We start from the raw sequence: 17,303 nt of genomic DNA, 5'->3' as shown, positions 1-17,303 counted from the left end.
GACTATGCCACTATGGCTGCAGTGCATTAGGAATTTGTTTTTATGAGACAGATCTGATGATGGTCATTAAAGACCGAAACCGGTAATCTGTTAAACAGAAAAGATTGTGACCATAGACGTAAATTAAAGGAAACTTATTACATATACGGGTCATTAACTATATATGACGGTAGTATCTGTTCCCGAAAGAACAGTTACCGTGGATGACCATGCAGCATTGCTAGAAATGAAATGATAATTAAATAGACACCCTAGCTGCAAGCAGGCGTTGATACACTTCATTGGGGACATGTTGAAAATGTGTGCCCCGACCGGGACTCGAACCCGGGATCTCCTGCTTACATGGCAGACGCTCTATCCATCTGAGCCACCGCGGGCACAGAGGATAGTGCGTCTGCAGGGACTTATCCCTTGCACGCTCCCCGTGAGATCCACATTCCCAACATGTCCACACCACTACATTCGTAGTGCGCCTAATAGTGGACATGTTGGGAATGTGGATCTCACGGGGAGCGTGCAAGGGATAAGTCCCTGCAGACGCACTATCCTCTGTGCTCGCGGTGGCTCAGAAGGATAGAGCGTCTGCCATGTAAGCAGGAGATCCCGGGTTCGAGTCCCAGTCGGGGCACACATTTTCAACATGTCCCCAATGAAGTGTATCAACGCCTGATTACAGCTAGGGTGTCTATTTAATTATCATTTCATTTCTAGCAACGCTGCATGGTCATCCACGGTAACTGTTCTTTCGTGAACAGATACTACCGTCATATATAGTTAAAAATATGGGTTCCCGGCCTTTGACCTTCTTGTGCGAACGCACACGCTATGCCCGAACTCGTACGGGACTTGGTAGATTAATCTGCCGCGAGTAATGAGTATGATGGGCAAACATCTATTAGGCGCACTACGAATGTAGTGGTGTGGACATGTTGGGAATGTGGATCTCACGGGGAGCGTGCAGGGGATAAGTCCCTGCAGACGCAATATCCTCTGTGCCCGCGGTGGCTCAGATGGATAGAGCGTCTGCCATGTAAGCAGGAGATCCCGGGTTCGAGTCCCGGTCGGGGCACACATTTTCAACATGTCCCCAATGAAGTGTATCAACGCCTGCTACAACTAGGGTGTCTATTTAATTATCATTTCATATACAGGTCACTGTGTTTCTTCGCGACGATGTCGCAGCTTGTGTTTATATTTTAGTTTTATACATCTGCCCGTCACCTAGAAGTTAACTCAACAGCAGCGAAAGACAAGTTTTCGCAAACCATTACTTTATTTTAATTTAAATGTGTGGTAGTGAGTGTTAGGTGAGTGTAAAAGTAGCGTCATGGGTGAGAATGTGAATGATACTGTGGGTTAGTAGGTATGAGAGAAACATGTCAGGACTGTGGGCTAGTGTTTCACTGGGATTGATTGCAGCGCAGAAACCTTTAAAGTGTCAGATAGGAGTCTCCCATGGAGTTGTAGATCATTTAGTCGAGTCAAGAAAATCGTAGAAGAATGAAGAAAGATTTGTGCTCTTCAGGCAGAATCAGATGTGGTGGTGATAGGCTGAAGGATAGAGACAATGGGAGCTGGGAGCAGGTGACAGGTAATTGACAAAAGGAGAGAACCTCAGAAATAGCTTTTCAGATTCAGTCAGCAATCAGTTGCTCTTGCTATCTGGAACAAGAGAAGAGCGTCAGCCAGTTTTTGAGCAAAGAGGATTGCACTGGAATCGTAGAAACAACTTTCAGGCTAGGTTCAAAGAAAAGTCATGTTGACAGGTTGGGTGTAAGCTAGATGCTACAGAAAAAGATGGGAGTAGAACACCAGGGATCACAAGCATCTTGAAATTCAGCGCCAAGCTTAGCCAGTTGACAAAGCTCGTGGGGGCCTTGTACAGAGATTTTTGATGAGGAGAATCAGATACTTGTAGTGGGAGGAGTGAATAACAGCCTGGCTATCAATTTTGGTTTCAATATTAAATGTGACCTGGAAGAAACAGGAGGAGTACACGCCAGTATTGGATTTTGCAGTGCCATGACCAGCCCTGCGTTAACACAGCCATTAACCATGCAAACAAAGAGCTTAGTGGAATAGTTTTGGCTGGAACACGCATATAGATGCCACGGCTGTTGCTGCAATTGGGAGATGGGTATACACAATTCATGGCCTGATTAGGAAGGGTAAGGGCTGATTATGGAAACATTTCAGAAAGTGTAAGGGGCGCCAGAAGCACGCACGACAAAATCCCTGTAATTGCTGAAATCAGAGAGGCATATTTTTTATGTTAGAATCAGTATTTAAAGAAATTGGAGCAGAGTAGGACCACAATATATGTAAAAGTATCCAGAAGAATAAAATTAATTTATTTCAGCAGAACATTATGGGGTTGGAAAACAAGATACATAAACTTCTTGTATGACCAGGAGATGTACAAAATTCTGAACTGATCACTGTTCTGTGCCTCTCTAAGAACCACATAACCATAGGGATGGAGAAATGAAATATCATGGACTAAAGACTAGCATTACTTTCGTCTAGAGATAATATTGGTAACATATGCAAACACTGAACACAAAGTAAAAAATACTGAAAGGAACAGAATCATATGCCTGTGAATTGTTACTGCAAAATACTTATCTGGTAACTGTAACAATATACAGATCCCCTCCTCGAAATTTTAACTATTTATGAGAAATATAGAAGCATTGTTGAGTTTTCTGTTAGACAAGAAAACACAGTTAGTAGATTGTGGAGATTTAAAAGTGGACATCTTAAAAGATACAAACAGGAAAAATGAAAATGGAACCATTATTTTCTGTATCAATCTAATTTCAGAAGTCAGTTTCCTAATTCATCCACAGCAAGGCACCTAACACTGAGTGATAAAATTTTCGTAGTTATTGCTCAGGCTGAAGTAATTAATGTGTACCCAGTAGTCAATGAACTATCTGATCATTATGCAAAATTAATGTAAATAACCAATACAGCGCCTTATAGCCCTGAGGTAGGTTAATACTAAACAGTGAAGCTTATTAATAAGATTGGATAAATATTTTCAGAGTAATTTAAAGGAACTGGGAAGGGGGAGGGGTATATATCGAAACACATGCTAATGTCACATTCAATTTTGAGAATTGCTTTTCTAACACATTATCCAGATAATCTATTAACAAACAAATAAACTATGGATAACTAAAACAATTAAAATCTCATACAACAGGAACAGGTAATTTGTATGAAGGCCACAATAAATCAAGATCCAACAGTACCTGCAGTCTATCAGAAATACCGTAATATTTTAAGGATAGACAATCATACGCCAGGGAATAAATACATCCCAACAGAAATTAATAGTGTGGATAATAAGAAGAAAACTCTATAGGGTATTGTTAAATGTGAGACGAAACAGCCAGTCAGCGTACAGCAAACTGTAACAAGTAAACTGAATGACAATGTTGTAACTGATAATTCACCAGTTGTGAGTACTTTTAACAATCACTTCCTAAATGGGGCAGCAAGAATAGGATTAAACAGTACAACAGAAGGGAATATATTAAAATAAAATAGTTCAGTTGAAGAGAATATATTAAAAACATCATTAAGGAACTGGAAGTAGCACCACAATTATTTGCTGAAAGTAATAGAAATCTAAAAATTCTAAAAAAAAATTGGTCATATGGTATTGTTGTATTATCAAACAGAGTTTTGAAAAAATTTTCTAACTTAATGAGTAAAGACCTTAGTGATATATGTAATGCATTACTGACAAAGGGAATTTTTTCAGGCAGATCAAATCATGCAGTTGTTAAACCTTTTCATAAGAGAGGCGTTAAGGAAGACATACTTATCATCCTATTTCCTTACTGACTTTTTTTCCAGAGTATTCGAAAAAGTGATGTACCCAATAGTCGTATCACATACAAGTAGAAGCAATTTACATAGCATATCAGAGGCTGGTTTCTGTAAGGGTTGTTCGACTGAGAATGCTATTTGCACGTTCACTAATAAAGTATTACAAGCCTTAAATGATAAAATATGGGCAGTTGCAATTTTTGTGATCTTTTCAAAGTGTTTCATTGTGGAGATTATGTCACACTATAAGAGAAACTCAGGGTGTATGCAAAAGATAGCTTTATACACAGCTGGTTTCAATAATACTCAATTAACAGAAAGCAATAAGTGTCAAATAATTCAAGCCGTATTGGAATGGTAGAAAGTTTTAGTGACTGGGGATTAATCGCAAAGAGAGTCCCAAAGGGTTTAATTCTGTGTATACTCTTAGTCCTTGTACTCATGAATGACCTTCTACTAAACATTTAAAAAGCAGACGTTACTAGTGTTGTAATAAATTCCATTAGAGAGAAGGCCACAGAATTAATTAAGCGTTTCATAGAATTATGAAGTGGTTCTCTGGAAACGGACTCTCCCTAAGTTTGGAGAGAACACACTATATTCAAATCTGTACAACAGAGCTATACGACAGTTGATGCAGCACATGAACGGGCGTCAATAATCGTTGTAGAAGGCTCAAAATTTCTGGTGTACATTTGATAAAAAACTGAACTGTAAGAAGCATATTACTGAACTTCTCAAAGATTTAAGTGCAGCTACTTTGGTCTCCTTATAATTACTAGTCTTGAAAACAAGCGAATCAATCTTCTGACATATTTTTGTACATTTCTACTCAGTAACATTTTACGGTTAAATTTTCTGGAGTAACTCATCTCTTAGAAAGCATGTATTGATGCACAAAAGTGATCAGTAAGAATAATATATGGTTTTCGCCTACAGTTAGCATGTAGGTATCTCTTGAAGGGGTTGGGCACCATAACAATACATATATTCGCTGACATAATTTGTCATAAATAAACCATAACAATTTGAGAATAAAAGTGTTGTCCATATCTACAACACTAGACGAGAAGATGATCTTCATTACACTATTAAAAGTGTCATTGGCTCAGAGGGAGTTCAAAATGCAATAATGAAAGTTCTTGTTCATTTTCCCAACAACCTAAAATGATTGACAGGTAGCAAAGCACGTTTTAAAAACTATCCTAAGATCATTTCTCCTGAACACCTTTCTACTCCGCTGGGGGATTTCTATTTAAAAACAGGAAGCGTGTAAAAAAAGTACCGCACTTTGTCTTTAAGTGCAGCTCCAAGAGCAAGTTCAAAATTGTTCAAATGGCTCTGAGTAGTATGGGACTTAACATCTGAGGTCATCAGTCCTCTAGAACTTAGAACTACTTAAACCTAACTAACCTAAGGACATCACTCACATCCATGCCCGAGGCAGGATTCGAACATGCGACAGTAGCAGTCGCGCGGTTCCGGACTGCAGTGTCTAGAACCGCTCGGCCACCGCGGCCGGCTCCAAGAACAGGACTAAAAAATAATTTGTAATATGAAAACTAATCATGTAAACATATCCTTTAAACTGACTCGTTCAACAATATTTCCATAAAAGAACCGTTCATATGATCTGTGAAACATGTAACTAATTATCTAACTAATCTGGAAACCAGTATTGTACGAATGCTGTGAGTTTCATCTTGTACTGGATACACAAGAAGCTTCTAGTTCACTTTCTTCCATGTGTTAAAGTAAGCTCACCTTCAAAGCAAAGTCTTTTTCATATTATTACAGCTATGTAACAAACATAAATAGCACGAAATGATTTCGTCCTTAACTCCAACGTCTGAGGTGTTTTTAAATATTCCCTAGTGAGAAGTGCTTAAAAACTGTTATTATGGTTCTTTAATGTTCGAATTAAATCTCTTCCAATGATACACTGCAGTAAGTACTTACTTCCCCAACACAGTAACAGTTTACAGACTTTGTGGTTCTTACATTAAGCCTCTGACTACCCTGCCTGCAAATATTAGCACAGCTGAACTTTTGAGAAATACAACAGGACGGCAGACCAAGTATGTGTATAATTTCCGGAAATCGTTCCTTCGATAATTAGTACATATACGTCGCTGCAGACCAGCTGCAGTGAAACATACACCAGTCAAGGATAAAAAGTTTTTCCTGCTCACCAGTACTCATGAAATAGAGTATTATAACATCTGAATAATATCGCGATTCTTCCAGTTTCCTGTTGAGCAGTTGAGTAGTTTTGAAGATGGTACCTTCACATCATGCTCACTTAATTTTACGAAAATCTTGCAACATATATTGAGACACACACCTACATACACGGCGAGATTACATACAACTATGTTTCGCAATTTGCAAACAGTTCAGGGTTTTCCTTTCCCTCGACCACGTCAGGAAATGTCCATGGAGACTTTCAACAGAATGAGAAATGTGTGTTGTTTTGTAAAAATGTTTATTTACAAGGTAATATACAGTGATAATGGGAAGTATGAAACTGGCTCACGTTTTTATTCCTGTTTTTTATCATTATGAGGATGCGAGTATCGTTAATCGTCAGGAACCCTGCAAAAGAAAGAGCAAAGAAATATTAACAAAGAAAATGTTGTTTGAGAAACACTCAGCATTGTATTTGACATTTTAAAAATATAGACGAAGAATAAAAGTAGCTTAATGAATGCGAATCTACAATAAATATTTCGAGGTATTTGGCTTTTCCCTTTTTCTGTTCCTTTTTTGATGTTTACTGGGTTTCCAGCTGGGGTACATATTTTGATGACGTTGCACGATTTGTGGAAGGAGGAGCAGAGGGAGTTTGATGGATTTCTGTCTGATTGGACAACAAACGAATTTTATCAGTTACATTTCGTCCTGTCAGTGAAAATAATGGTTGAGAGAAGTGCTGAAGTGGCATCTATTTATATAAATAGACTATAAAAAAATCCCAGAATGCTCGATCTCTATGTAACTAAGAGAATCGAATACTAAGACCAGTTAAATTTCCTCTATAGGAACAAGATTACTTGTTTATTCTTTTGAAAAATCGAGGGTTCGTTTGGACTGGAAAGATAAGTGAAATGGGTGAGAAACGAGAGCAGATATTATTCAAGATGAAATAATTTCCAGGTGTGCGCGTCGAAATATGAAAAATTAAGTTGTAAAAATTGGGTTACACCTAAATAAATCACTTAGGCAGGCTAGTAAAGTAAGTCATTCAAATGTCTGGGTTTTTTATTCTATGGTAGATTATCAGTAGAAAAGTAATTCGGAGGTGTCGATGGGTGTCCATAGTGGAACGTATGTATGTAATATGAATATATGACAAAAATGTGATAAACGATTTTCGAAATGTAATAGAAACGTTATGTAAACGTTGACGATAAAAAAATAAAACAATATTTTCCTTACTGCTGAACAATATTTCTCTCATCTCTTCTGCAAAGTAATTTTACTGATGTTTTCTGGATTTAGAATATCTGGAACTTACATGAGAGAGAAAGACTGCCACAGCTGCACTCTGAGACATTCTCCCTAGGATGCATCATTTATTTTTCAGCGAAATTTACCCTGTAATAAAATTTCCTGAGAGACGAGAGTCATTACTTGATCTGAACTACAGCTGGCAATGTTTCGACTAAAATGCTCTTTGTGACTGCGCTGTGTCAAAGGCTGCCCCACGGCTTCAAAAATGTTTTTCACTAAGTGGGGGTGGTTACTAGGTTTTCGCTTTGATTTTTCTCTCTTGTTCTGGGGGGGGGGGGGGGGAGGGGGGGGGGAGGGGGAGGGGGGAGGGAGAGGGAGGGGTAGGTCATATGTCTTACGAAGTTTGTTTCATGTAGAGGCTTCAAGCTATCTCTCTGTTCATCTAGGATTTCCTGTGTATCTTGCTGCTAGAGAAAGGATGTGGTAGAGAATACAAAGCAGTGATAATATGGGTCGCGACTGCGAACGCTGATGCATAACGTGACTAATTTTACTGCTACATAACGTGGAGCTTCATTTTACGGGTCGCGACCAAACTGAAAAAACTCTTACGTTCGTCAGTGTTTTCTGGAAGTGTGGTGGAATGTGGGCTATTGCAGTCCAAATCCATAACGTTACACAAATATACTGAAAACAAAAAACCACATACAAAATGTCTGGAAACTGTCGCTCTAAAAAAGTCACACCCCAAGAAAATTAGGAATCCTGCCTTGGCACACAATTTTAACTAATGATAAATGTTCAAACATGTGTCTTTTTGTTTCCATCTGGTGTCACAAACAGTTCTAAGATCGATTATTTAAAGCTGTCTTTTCAGCATGGCTGGTGCCTTTAATCCATTGTGGGTTCAGAAGGCTACATCAAGATTTCCTAAAACTGTTTTTGACAAATCGCTAAGTTAATGTAGTTATTTCAGGTGATTCTGTTTTCAGAATAAATATTGTGTTTCGTTTGTTCACTACGCTGCACCTCCGTAGTCAAGAGATCAGGCGTCACTTTCATGCAGAGGATCCTGGTCCAGTTCCCACTACTGCCAAAGACTTTTTCTTGGTTGGAAGACTGGAGTGGGGTGAACTCCGCTTCGTGATACCAACTGACGAGCTACTTAAATGGAAAGTAGCAGCCTCGAAAACTGACAACGGCTGGAATAGCGGTGTCCTGACACGGTGGCCGGTCGACATCGCGTGTTTTTAAGGCCTTATCGTGGAGTTTAGTTTTGTGTCAGCACATGGATATCCTAAACGTACCGACAGGGAGTATGAGTTGATAGGTCACGGTGAAACGAGTATCACGTGGTACATTGTTAGAGGAAGGTGCTTAAATTCGGATTCCCACCACTAACGCGGATTCACTACTTCTTGGCTCTGCAATTTCTTGAACTCTAGTGGAACCAAATGTAAATAGTAGGTTAGACTTCAACCATTCTGTAGCGATATTCTCAGGCAATGGAAAAAGTTTTTACTTTCTGCCACATTTTTCGTTATTTCTCCTAGATACTGACGGGTAAGCGTTTCAACATACATTCCTGTATAGTGAGGTTCAAGGTTAGTGTTTAGGACTAAACTGTTTCATTTAGGCGTTTGGTTAAAATTTATTTGGTTAACAAAATGTAGGCTGTTGTTGCGTAAACTGGACCTATTCAGTTGCTTAAACCCGACTCTAGTTTTCCATGCTTCAAGTCTACCCTCGTTCTCTTGGATTTCTGTTTCAGATTCGAAGCGGATTGTGGGGAACGTTGAGCAAAACACGAGCAGTCCTTTTAAAACCACTAAAGCTGTTGATGTAGTTCAGAAAACGAGGAAGAGGTTAGAACAATGCAAGCGAACAGTCGTGAGACTGTCCAACAAGAAGTACAGTACACCAGAGAAAGCAGCGAAACGAAAGTAGGCAGACCTACAATTTCGGGTAAACGTCTTGAAGAAGAACTACTTTAATACTTTCTTGCTATGGCAGCTTCTTTCTTTGGGCTTGAGCATAACGACATGAGAAAAATGAATGTGTAATTGACAGTGAGAAATAGTATTGAACACCTTTTCAAGGACGAAATTTCTGGTGAAAAGTTGATTAGTCTTTTTCTAAAACATCGCAAAACTAAACTCTACGAAAGAAAGCATGAAGGGACATCCAGTAACAGGGCTCATGGGTTCGGCAAAGAATCCACACAGAAATTTTATAACCTTCTGGAAGATGTTATATTATGCCTGAAAAGTAAATATTACGTCTTTTTAAAACATAAATTTTTTAATATTTTCTAAGCTTTAAAATCAAAAACAAAATGGGGGACCAGTTTTTGGGAACTTCCTCTGTAAACTATCTTTGCACCTTCAAGTGCACGTCCAGTGAGAACGCAGCTAAAAGACTGTTTTTTCAGTGATATGTATCTTCTTTACAGCATAAGCAGCCATTCTGTCTCTTCGACTAAGTATTTAATTCTAATAAAAAGTACAGTATTATTTGTAAGTACATGCAGGCTTTCGGAAGGCGAAAGTACTAGACATAGAGGAAACAGGCACATATCATTGTGTAGAGCATTTATCCAAGTTTTAACTTGCGTTACAAGTGCTGAATGTGGTTATCCTTTATCCCACCACAGACGGAAAGAGTTTATGCAATTCACTGAGACTACTGCTGGTACGGTCCAAGAAGGCGCAATGGCAGCAGCTCACTTTGGAAATCTGTTTACTTATAGGTTTCTGCACTTGTGAAGTATGAGGGGCAATCAAATGAAAACGAAACAGGGAATAAAAGTTTAAATGAACTGTTTGTTATTTCAAAGGTTATGGCCATAACTGAGAAAAATGCGAGCGAGGCATAGTGTCTAAACTCACAGGAATGCTGAAGGGTGGTGTTATGTCTGCCACAGACGGCCCCTTCCCGACAGACTACACTCAAGATACCCCTGTGTACCATATAACATACACAAGCACTTGCAGGCGCAACCAAGAGGACAACAATTCTTCAAACAAACAGAAATTGCTAGATACTAATGCGAACCTTTTTCTGCAGAGGTCGCCTCGTAGATACAGGGAATGTTGGAGTACTCCCAGTACAGCCAGTTCCTTGTCGAGCTAGGACCAGCTCCGACGGACCTCACCGACGCTCTTGATGAATGGTCGTCTACTGAGTATACTTCAGTATTGTAGAACACTCAGTTTAATGTCGTTTATTGAAACTGAACTACACTTCTCGAACAATCACTATATACACACACACAAATACAAATAACTTGTAGACGATCATTCATCAAGAGCTAGTCCTAGCTCGACAAGGAACTGGCTGTACTGCTGCTGTGCTGGCCTTATAAAGCCGGCGGAGTACTCCAACTTTCCCTGTATCTGTGAGGCGGCCTCTGCAGAAAAAGGTTCGCATTAGTCTGCAGCAAGTTAGTCTGCGGCTGCCGTATAATGTCGGCCCACATGTTGCCAAATTTGTTTCGACTACGCTGCACAAGTTTTGCGGGGGAGCCCTTACTTATCCCCCATACAGTTTCCATCGGTCCCCATGCGATTTTCATAGTTTTGGAGATCTGAAGAAAGACGCTTCGGATGAAGAGGTGCATTCCTGGGTACAATCACGCTTCCGAAAGCAAACGCAAATATATTGTTGGTAAAGTGGGCATCGATTATTTGGTTTTCTTCTTTTTTTCCACTTGATTCCCCTCATACCCCGATGAGAAAATTCGCAGTGGATGATTTGTCTGCATGATCTGACACATCTGGCCCTATTGGTGCGCACTGCGACTGTACCACAACACGTATTACGAATCGAAAGTTGTACAGATAGAAAAATGAGGTATCGGTGGATAGGCTATGTGTCCTGATTCCCTACCTCGTAGGTAGTTGTGAGTAGCTCTTTAGATGTAAGGTTGCTCACGTAATTGAAATGCAGCTTGATAGTGCTCGAGTGTACCTGCTAGTCGAAGAAGCCGAAGCCGCCGCCGCCGCCTCGGCTGTTGCTGAAGGCCTGGCTCTGGGAGAAGGAGGCGGTGAAGGGTCCGACGCCGAAGCTGGCGGAGGCGCTGGAGGCGTGGCTGCTGGACTGGCCGCCGCCCCCGTGGGGGCCGTGCCCGCCCGCCACGCTGCCTGCGGACGCGGAGCTACCCGCGAAGCTGCCGCCGCCGCCGCCTCCGTGGCCGCCGTAGCCGCCGTGGCCGCCGTAGCCCCCGTACCCTCCGTAGCCGCCGAACTTCTTGCGGTGGAACGTCGGTTCTGTGGGATCGAGGACAGCTGCGTCACGTCTGCGCTAAGTAAGCGAATCTGCTCGGCTGGACGAGAGCTCCTCGACGGCAGCCTCGAGAATATCTACGCTTATTAAGGACGCGTTGAGAGCTTTTCCTCTCCAGCACTTCACTAACTGCATGGAAGATATACTAGCTTCTCGGTGAGGACTACCGCCGACTTTTCCTTAGCTGTGAATTTTCACTTAGCAGCGGTGTGTGCGGTGGAAAATAGGGGATGAGGTACTGGCTCAGTGCTGTCAGAACGGGACGAGAGCTACGTTTGGCGGAATGCTCTGACGATAGAGCGCTAGCCCGCGAAACGCAATGGTTCCGTGTTCGAGTCCAAGACCTGCACATAGTTTTAATCTACAGCTAATCAGTAACAGTCGGTAAACTCAAGAGAAAGAAAAGGCAAATACATTTAATTTGATCTGTAGTTATACTCGAGATTTCTGAAATCCTTACATGCTGCAGTAATCCTTCGATTCTAGCTATTTAATGTAATCTTTCAATGCCAAACACTAAATTTACGTCAACAGTCCGGTAATATGGACTTCAGTTTACTAGTCTGCTCACAGTGGTTGGTTCAAATGACTCTGAGCACTATGGGACTTAACTTCTGAGGTCATCAGTCCCCTAGAACTACTAAAACCTAATTAATATAAGGACATCACACACATCCATGCCCGAGGCAGGATTCGAAACTGCGACCGTTGTGGTCGCGCGGTTCCAGACTGTAGCGCCTAGAACCGCTCGGCCACACCGGCCGGCTGCTCACAGTGTACCTGCCTTCTCCATCCATCTCAGTATCGAGTGTTCCATAGCTAACGTGTTCGTATGAGATCCAGACAACACATTCTTGTTCGTTGATGTTTTTTTAATGGTTATTTTTATGTATCTTACAGTATTTGTATTATCATTAAACATTTATCCCTTTCAAATTCTGCTCCCCAAGTTCTTACGGATCGTCATCGTTCTCATTCAACACAGGAAATTTCTAATATGAAAAATAACCAAATTGTGACAAAAATTAGAAAAAAAAATCAGATGATGCAGCTTAAAATTTGAATATATTACACCAGCTGCACTGTATTTCATTTAAATTATACCAGGGGGTTACAATTAAACTTTCCCTATTTATAACGTTATAACAGAGAAACTAAATACTAAAATGTAAACCTTCACGGCCGGAAATATCATGTCCATTATAATTATCCGGGCGGTTATGCCGTGGTCGGTTGATGAATTCTGAGGTGATTCCCAACGTTTCGTCCCCGACTGCGGGAGACATCTTCAAGGAGGTCCGTAGCTTGATGGAAGGTCCAACACACACACTGGCTCGCTACTGACTGCAGTCAGTAGCGAGCCAGTGTGTGTGTTGGACCTTCCATCAAGCTATAGTCAGTAGCGAGCCAGTGTGTGTGTTGGACCTTCCATCAAGCTACGGACCCCCTTGAAGATGTCTCCCGCAGTCGGAGACGAAACGTTGGGAATCACCTCAGAATTCATCAACCGACCACGGCATAACCGCCCGGATAATTATAATGGACAGAGAAACTAAATACCGTAAGAGTACCAAACTTGGTAACGTTAATGTCCAGAGTATGGGCTGCATGATTTCCTTGCGTCACAGGGCCACCGTCCTGTTTCAACTATGGCCATCAGGTGCCGTGATCAGTCATCGGGATGCATAGTCTCACACACCTGACCAGTCACAGTGCACTTGTTGATGTGTCAACATGACCTTCGACAAAAGGAGCAGGGCATCACTGGTGAAGAAGCTCTCTTATCAAAACAACAGTAATGCTGCACTTCGAGCATATCGCCGGCTGAAGGGATAACAGAAGGGTCTCTTTCTCCATCTGCTGTGCGGAGCACGACGAAGAAGTTCGAATCAACTGAAAAACTGGGCGTCGCTCCGGGAGGTGGTTAAAGAAATCGCTGTTGCAATAACACACAACGCTGCGTGCTATTCCCGATCGTCAGTCGGTGAGTGTGCTGTGTCACGACAGTTGAAAATACCGTGGTCCACTGTACCGAAGGTGCATAGAACCATTCTTAAATGGTTTCCGTACAAGATCCATGTCGAACAGCAGCTTGCATCACGGCACGCACAACGACGTGTTGACTTCGCTTTCTCTCAGGGATTGAAGTTGACGAGAGCTGGCCCTGGACCATTCTATGGACAGACGAAGCTCATTTTTCCCTGACAGGGGAGGTGAACACGCAGAATTGCTGAGTGTGGGGATCTTCACCTCCAGTCACTGTGCATGAAGTTCCTCTGTATGGTGGACGTATCACCGTATGGTGTGACTTCACGGCTACGTTCCTCATTGGCCCATTCTTTTTTGAATAAGCTGGCGCTCAAGGACCCAAGACTTGCAGTGTGACTGGCCAGCGATATTTACGGCTACATGATTATTCGGAGTAAGAAAATAAGGGTCTCATGATTCATTAGCTTTGCTTCAATGCCTCTGTAATTTACTGAGCGTACTCCTATTGAAGGCAATATTCCGTTACATTATGTTGGCCTATTAACTGTCACACTGAACCATTTCTTGGGACAGAAATAAAAAACACAATGTAACCCAGTCACTAAACTAAGTCAGTAATGTGCGACGTGTTTCGGAGACTTTGCTCCAGGAGCAGGTGGAGGATCAAGTGTTTAGATTGTTACCGGGATCAAAACACTTGATCCGCTACCCACTGATCAGCATAGCCTCTGAAAGACGTTGTAAATAAAAATGACTGCTTAAGTTATGTTTTTTATTTGAAATTTAAACAGACAGTCACGGAAACAGTCTGCGAAACTTGTGTATGTGTAACATGTATTGTCCGAAAAACGGTGGAACATAATATGTATTTTATATATATACAAGGAATTTTTAAGACTTCGCTGACAGCACAGAACAACAGTGGAGAAAGGGATTTTAAAACCGATGTTTTGGAATTATAGTCTGATTCCCAGAATGAAGTTCACTCTCCGCTGATTTGAAATTTGCTGGCGGACCAGACCTCGAACCTGGAACCTATACTTTTCGCGGTGCTCTACCGATTGAGCTACGCAAGCACGTCTAATGACGAACCCACAAATTCACTTCCATCAGTACCTCGGATCTATCTTTTAAACATCACAGGAGGTCTCCTACATACTTGCGGGACTAGCATTCCTGGAAGAAAGGTTATTGCGTAAACACGGTTTAACCACATCCTGGGGAGGGGAAGGAATGGGTTGTTTATAGAATGGATTTTCTCTCTACAGCAGAGTGTACGCCTCCTGGAAGATTAAAACTCTGTGCTGGATCGGGATCGGACTTGTGACCTTTCTTATTTCTTTTGGAACTGTAAATCTCGTAAGGTATGTAGAAGAACTTGTGTAAGTTTGGAAGGTATGTGTACCGGCGGAAGTGAAGTTGTGTGGACGGGTAGTGGGTAGAGCACTTACTCGCGAAAGGCAAGGGTCCCACGTTGGACCCGATTCGGCGCACAGTCTGATGTTTACCCACAGAGCCGTAAACACAGTGTAAGAAACGCACCACATTTCGAACAGTAACACTAGTTCGAGGGCCATACTTCCTATTCCAAGAGCCTGACAAAGCTCTCTCGGGTTTACAAATGTTACGGTCGTCAACTGCGTCCGCATTTGCATCTACATATACAGCTACAGTTCATAATTCAAAGCCTGGCAGAGGGTTCATCGAACCAGCATCAAGCTCTGTATCTACCGTTCCACTCTCGAACATCGGACGGGAAAAACACTTAAATTTTTTTGTGATACTCATTTCTCCCTACAGAGATCGACAATAAGAAAATATTTTCACATTATGAGGAGACAGTTGTTGATTGGAATTTCATGACAAGATCCAGCCGTAACGAAAAACGCCTTTGTTTTACTGATTGCATCCCAACTCGCATACCGTATCCGCGACACTCTCCCTCCATTTCACGATAATACAAAATAAGCTGCCCTACTTTGAACTTTAAGGTTGTCCTCCATCAATGTTTTTTGATGCGTATCCGACACCGCGCAGCAATATCCCAGAAGTGGACATACAAGCATAATGTCTGCAGTCTCTTTAACAGGATATTACATCCTCTAAGTCTCCTGCCAATAAAACGCAGTCTTTGGTTTGTAATTCCACACATCATTACGTCCGTGATCATCCCACTTTAAGTCGTTCGTAATTGTAAACCTAAGTATGTAGTTAAAATGGTGCAAATGGCTCTGAGCGCTATGGGACTTAACTTCTGAGGTCATCAGTCCCCTATAACTTAGAATTACTTAAACCTAACTAACCTAAGACATAACACACAACTATGCCCGAGGCAGGATTCGAACCTTCGGCCGTAGCAGTCACGCGGTTCCAAACTGTAGCGCCTAGAACCGCTCGTCCACCACGGCCGGCATGTAGTTAAATTCACAGTCTTAAGATTTCTACCATTTATCGTGTAGCCGCATTTTTCTTTTAAAACCTATGTGGATGACTTCACACATTACTTAGAGTCAATTTCCACTTCCCACAACACAGAGATATCTTGTCAGAAACATTTTGCAGTTGGTCTCGAGCATCTGATGACTTTACGAGACGGTAAATGACAGCATTAACTGCAAAGAACCTGAGATGGTTACTCAGATTGTCTCCTAAATCGTTTATATAGATTAGGACTAGCAGACGGCCTACAACGCTTCCTAGAGGAACACAAGTATTAATTCCATTTTACTCGATGACTTTCTGTCAATGACTAACGAATTGACGTTTCTGACAGAAAATCAAGAGTCCAGTCGCACAGTAGAGACGGTACTCCATACGCATGCTATTTGATTAGAAGTTCTTGTGAGGAACAACGTCGAAAGGAATCTAGAAGTATGGAGAAAATTAGGGCTCACCTGTGAAAAGCACTCATTAGTTCGTGTGAATAAATGGCTGCTTGTGTTTCAAAAGAACGACATTTTATGAATGCGTACTGACTGTCAATAGATCGTTTTCCTCAGATGATTCATAATGTGCGATCAGACTATATGTTCCTAAATGATATCGCAAATCGACATTCTGTAATTCAGCGAATTACTCTTAGGTGCTTTCTCGAGTACTGGTGTGGGCTGTGAACTAGTGGAGACTTCACCTGGTGCAGGGGCGCTGGCGGCCCACTCTGCGACCAGCACGATCCCGAGCAGCAGCAGCGCGACTCTCGTCGAGGGCGTCATGTCTGGCGGCGGCGTCTCGTCTGCTTCTCGTCTGTGTCTCCTCAGCGGCCTCCGGTGCCCGAGCTAGACTCTGCAGGCCGGCCAGCGCCGGTCGCCTTTATAGCGGCCACCGGCAGGCCGGGCGACCTCAGCCCGCAGCCCTTGGGACTGGTCCGAAGGCCCGACCACGCGCGCGTCATCCCACCTGCTGCAGCGTCTCTGGAAGACTCGCACAGCCCGCGTCTCGCTCCCGCAAGTGTGTGGCTCGCTCTAACAGCAAGCGTTAAGTGGGCCCTCACACACTCAATATTTTTGCACTATAATATTATGTAATTACACTACGCGAGAGAGTGACGCCAAGAGCAGCACAATATTATTACAGTGACGTCCAGGTAGAACTCTGTCTGCGAAGCGAAATGTCTGCGCTCAATAATTTAGAACTTGAAACTTCCTGGCAGATTAAAACTGTGTGTTGTACCGAGACTCGAACTCGGGACCTTTGCTTTTGCGGGCAAGTGCTCTACCAAATGAGCTACCCAAGCACGA

At 42.1% G+C, this 17,303-nt stretch overlaps 1 protein-coding gene and 2 non-coding genes across 3 annotated transcripts; 1 reads left to right on the top strand and 2 right to left on the bottom strand.

Moving 5' to 3' along the window:
* Positions 1–303: 303 nt before the first annotated feature.
* On the bottom strand, positions 304–378 carry Trnat-ugu. The gene has a single exon. It is a non-coding gene; the product is annotated as a tRNA-Thr (tRNA).
* Positions 379–994: 616 nt separating this feature from the next.
* Trnat-ugu lies at positions 995–1,069 on the top strand. The gene has a single exon. It is a non-coding gene; the product is annotated as a tRNA-Thr (tRNA).
* A 5,239-nt stretch (positions 1,070–6,308) lies between these two features.
* LOC124794697 (glycine-rich cell wall structural protein-like) lies at positions 6,309–16,872 on the bottom strand. The gene is made up of 3 exons (XM_047258266.1): positions 16,697–16,872; positions 11,263–11,561; positions 6,309–6,435 (listed from the first exon to the last, which is right to left on the bottom strand). Exons 1-2 carry the CDS (start codon positions 16,776–16,778, stop codon positions 11,266–11,268), a joined length of 378 nt encoding a protein of 125 aa, XP_047114222.1. The 5' UTR covers positions 16,779–16,872; the 3' UTR covers positions 6,309–6,435; positions 11,263–11,265.
* Positions 16,873–17,303: the final 431 nt, after the last annotated feature.

Source organism: Schistocerca piceifrons, chromosome 1, assembly GCF_021461385.2.
Source record: "Schistocerca piceifrons isolate TAMUIC-IGC-003096 chromosome 1, iqSchPice1.1, whole genome shotgun sequence".
NCBI classification, from domain to species: domain Eukaryota; kingdom Metazoa; phylum Arthropoda; class Insecta; order Orthoptera; family Acrididae; genus Schistocerca; species Schistocerca piceifrons.
This window is presented reverse-complemented; position numbering and strand designations above follow the sequence as displayed.

Excerpts from the sequence above, each read along its gene's own strand:
- LOC124794697 (XM_047258266.1), bottom strand. The coding sequence starts at position 16,778 with ATGACGCCCTCGACGAGAGTCGCGCTGCTGCTGCTCGGGATCGTGCTG. Across the intron at positions 11,562-16,696 it reads CGCCAGCGCCCCTGCACCAG|AACCGACGTTCCACCGCAAG; the intron begins GTGAAGTCTCCA and ends TCGATCCCACAG.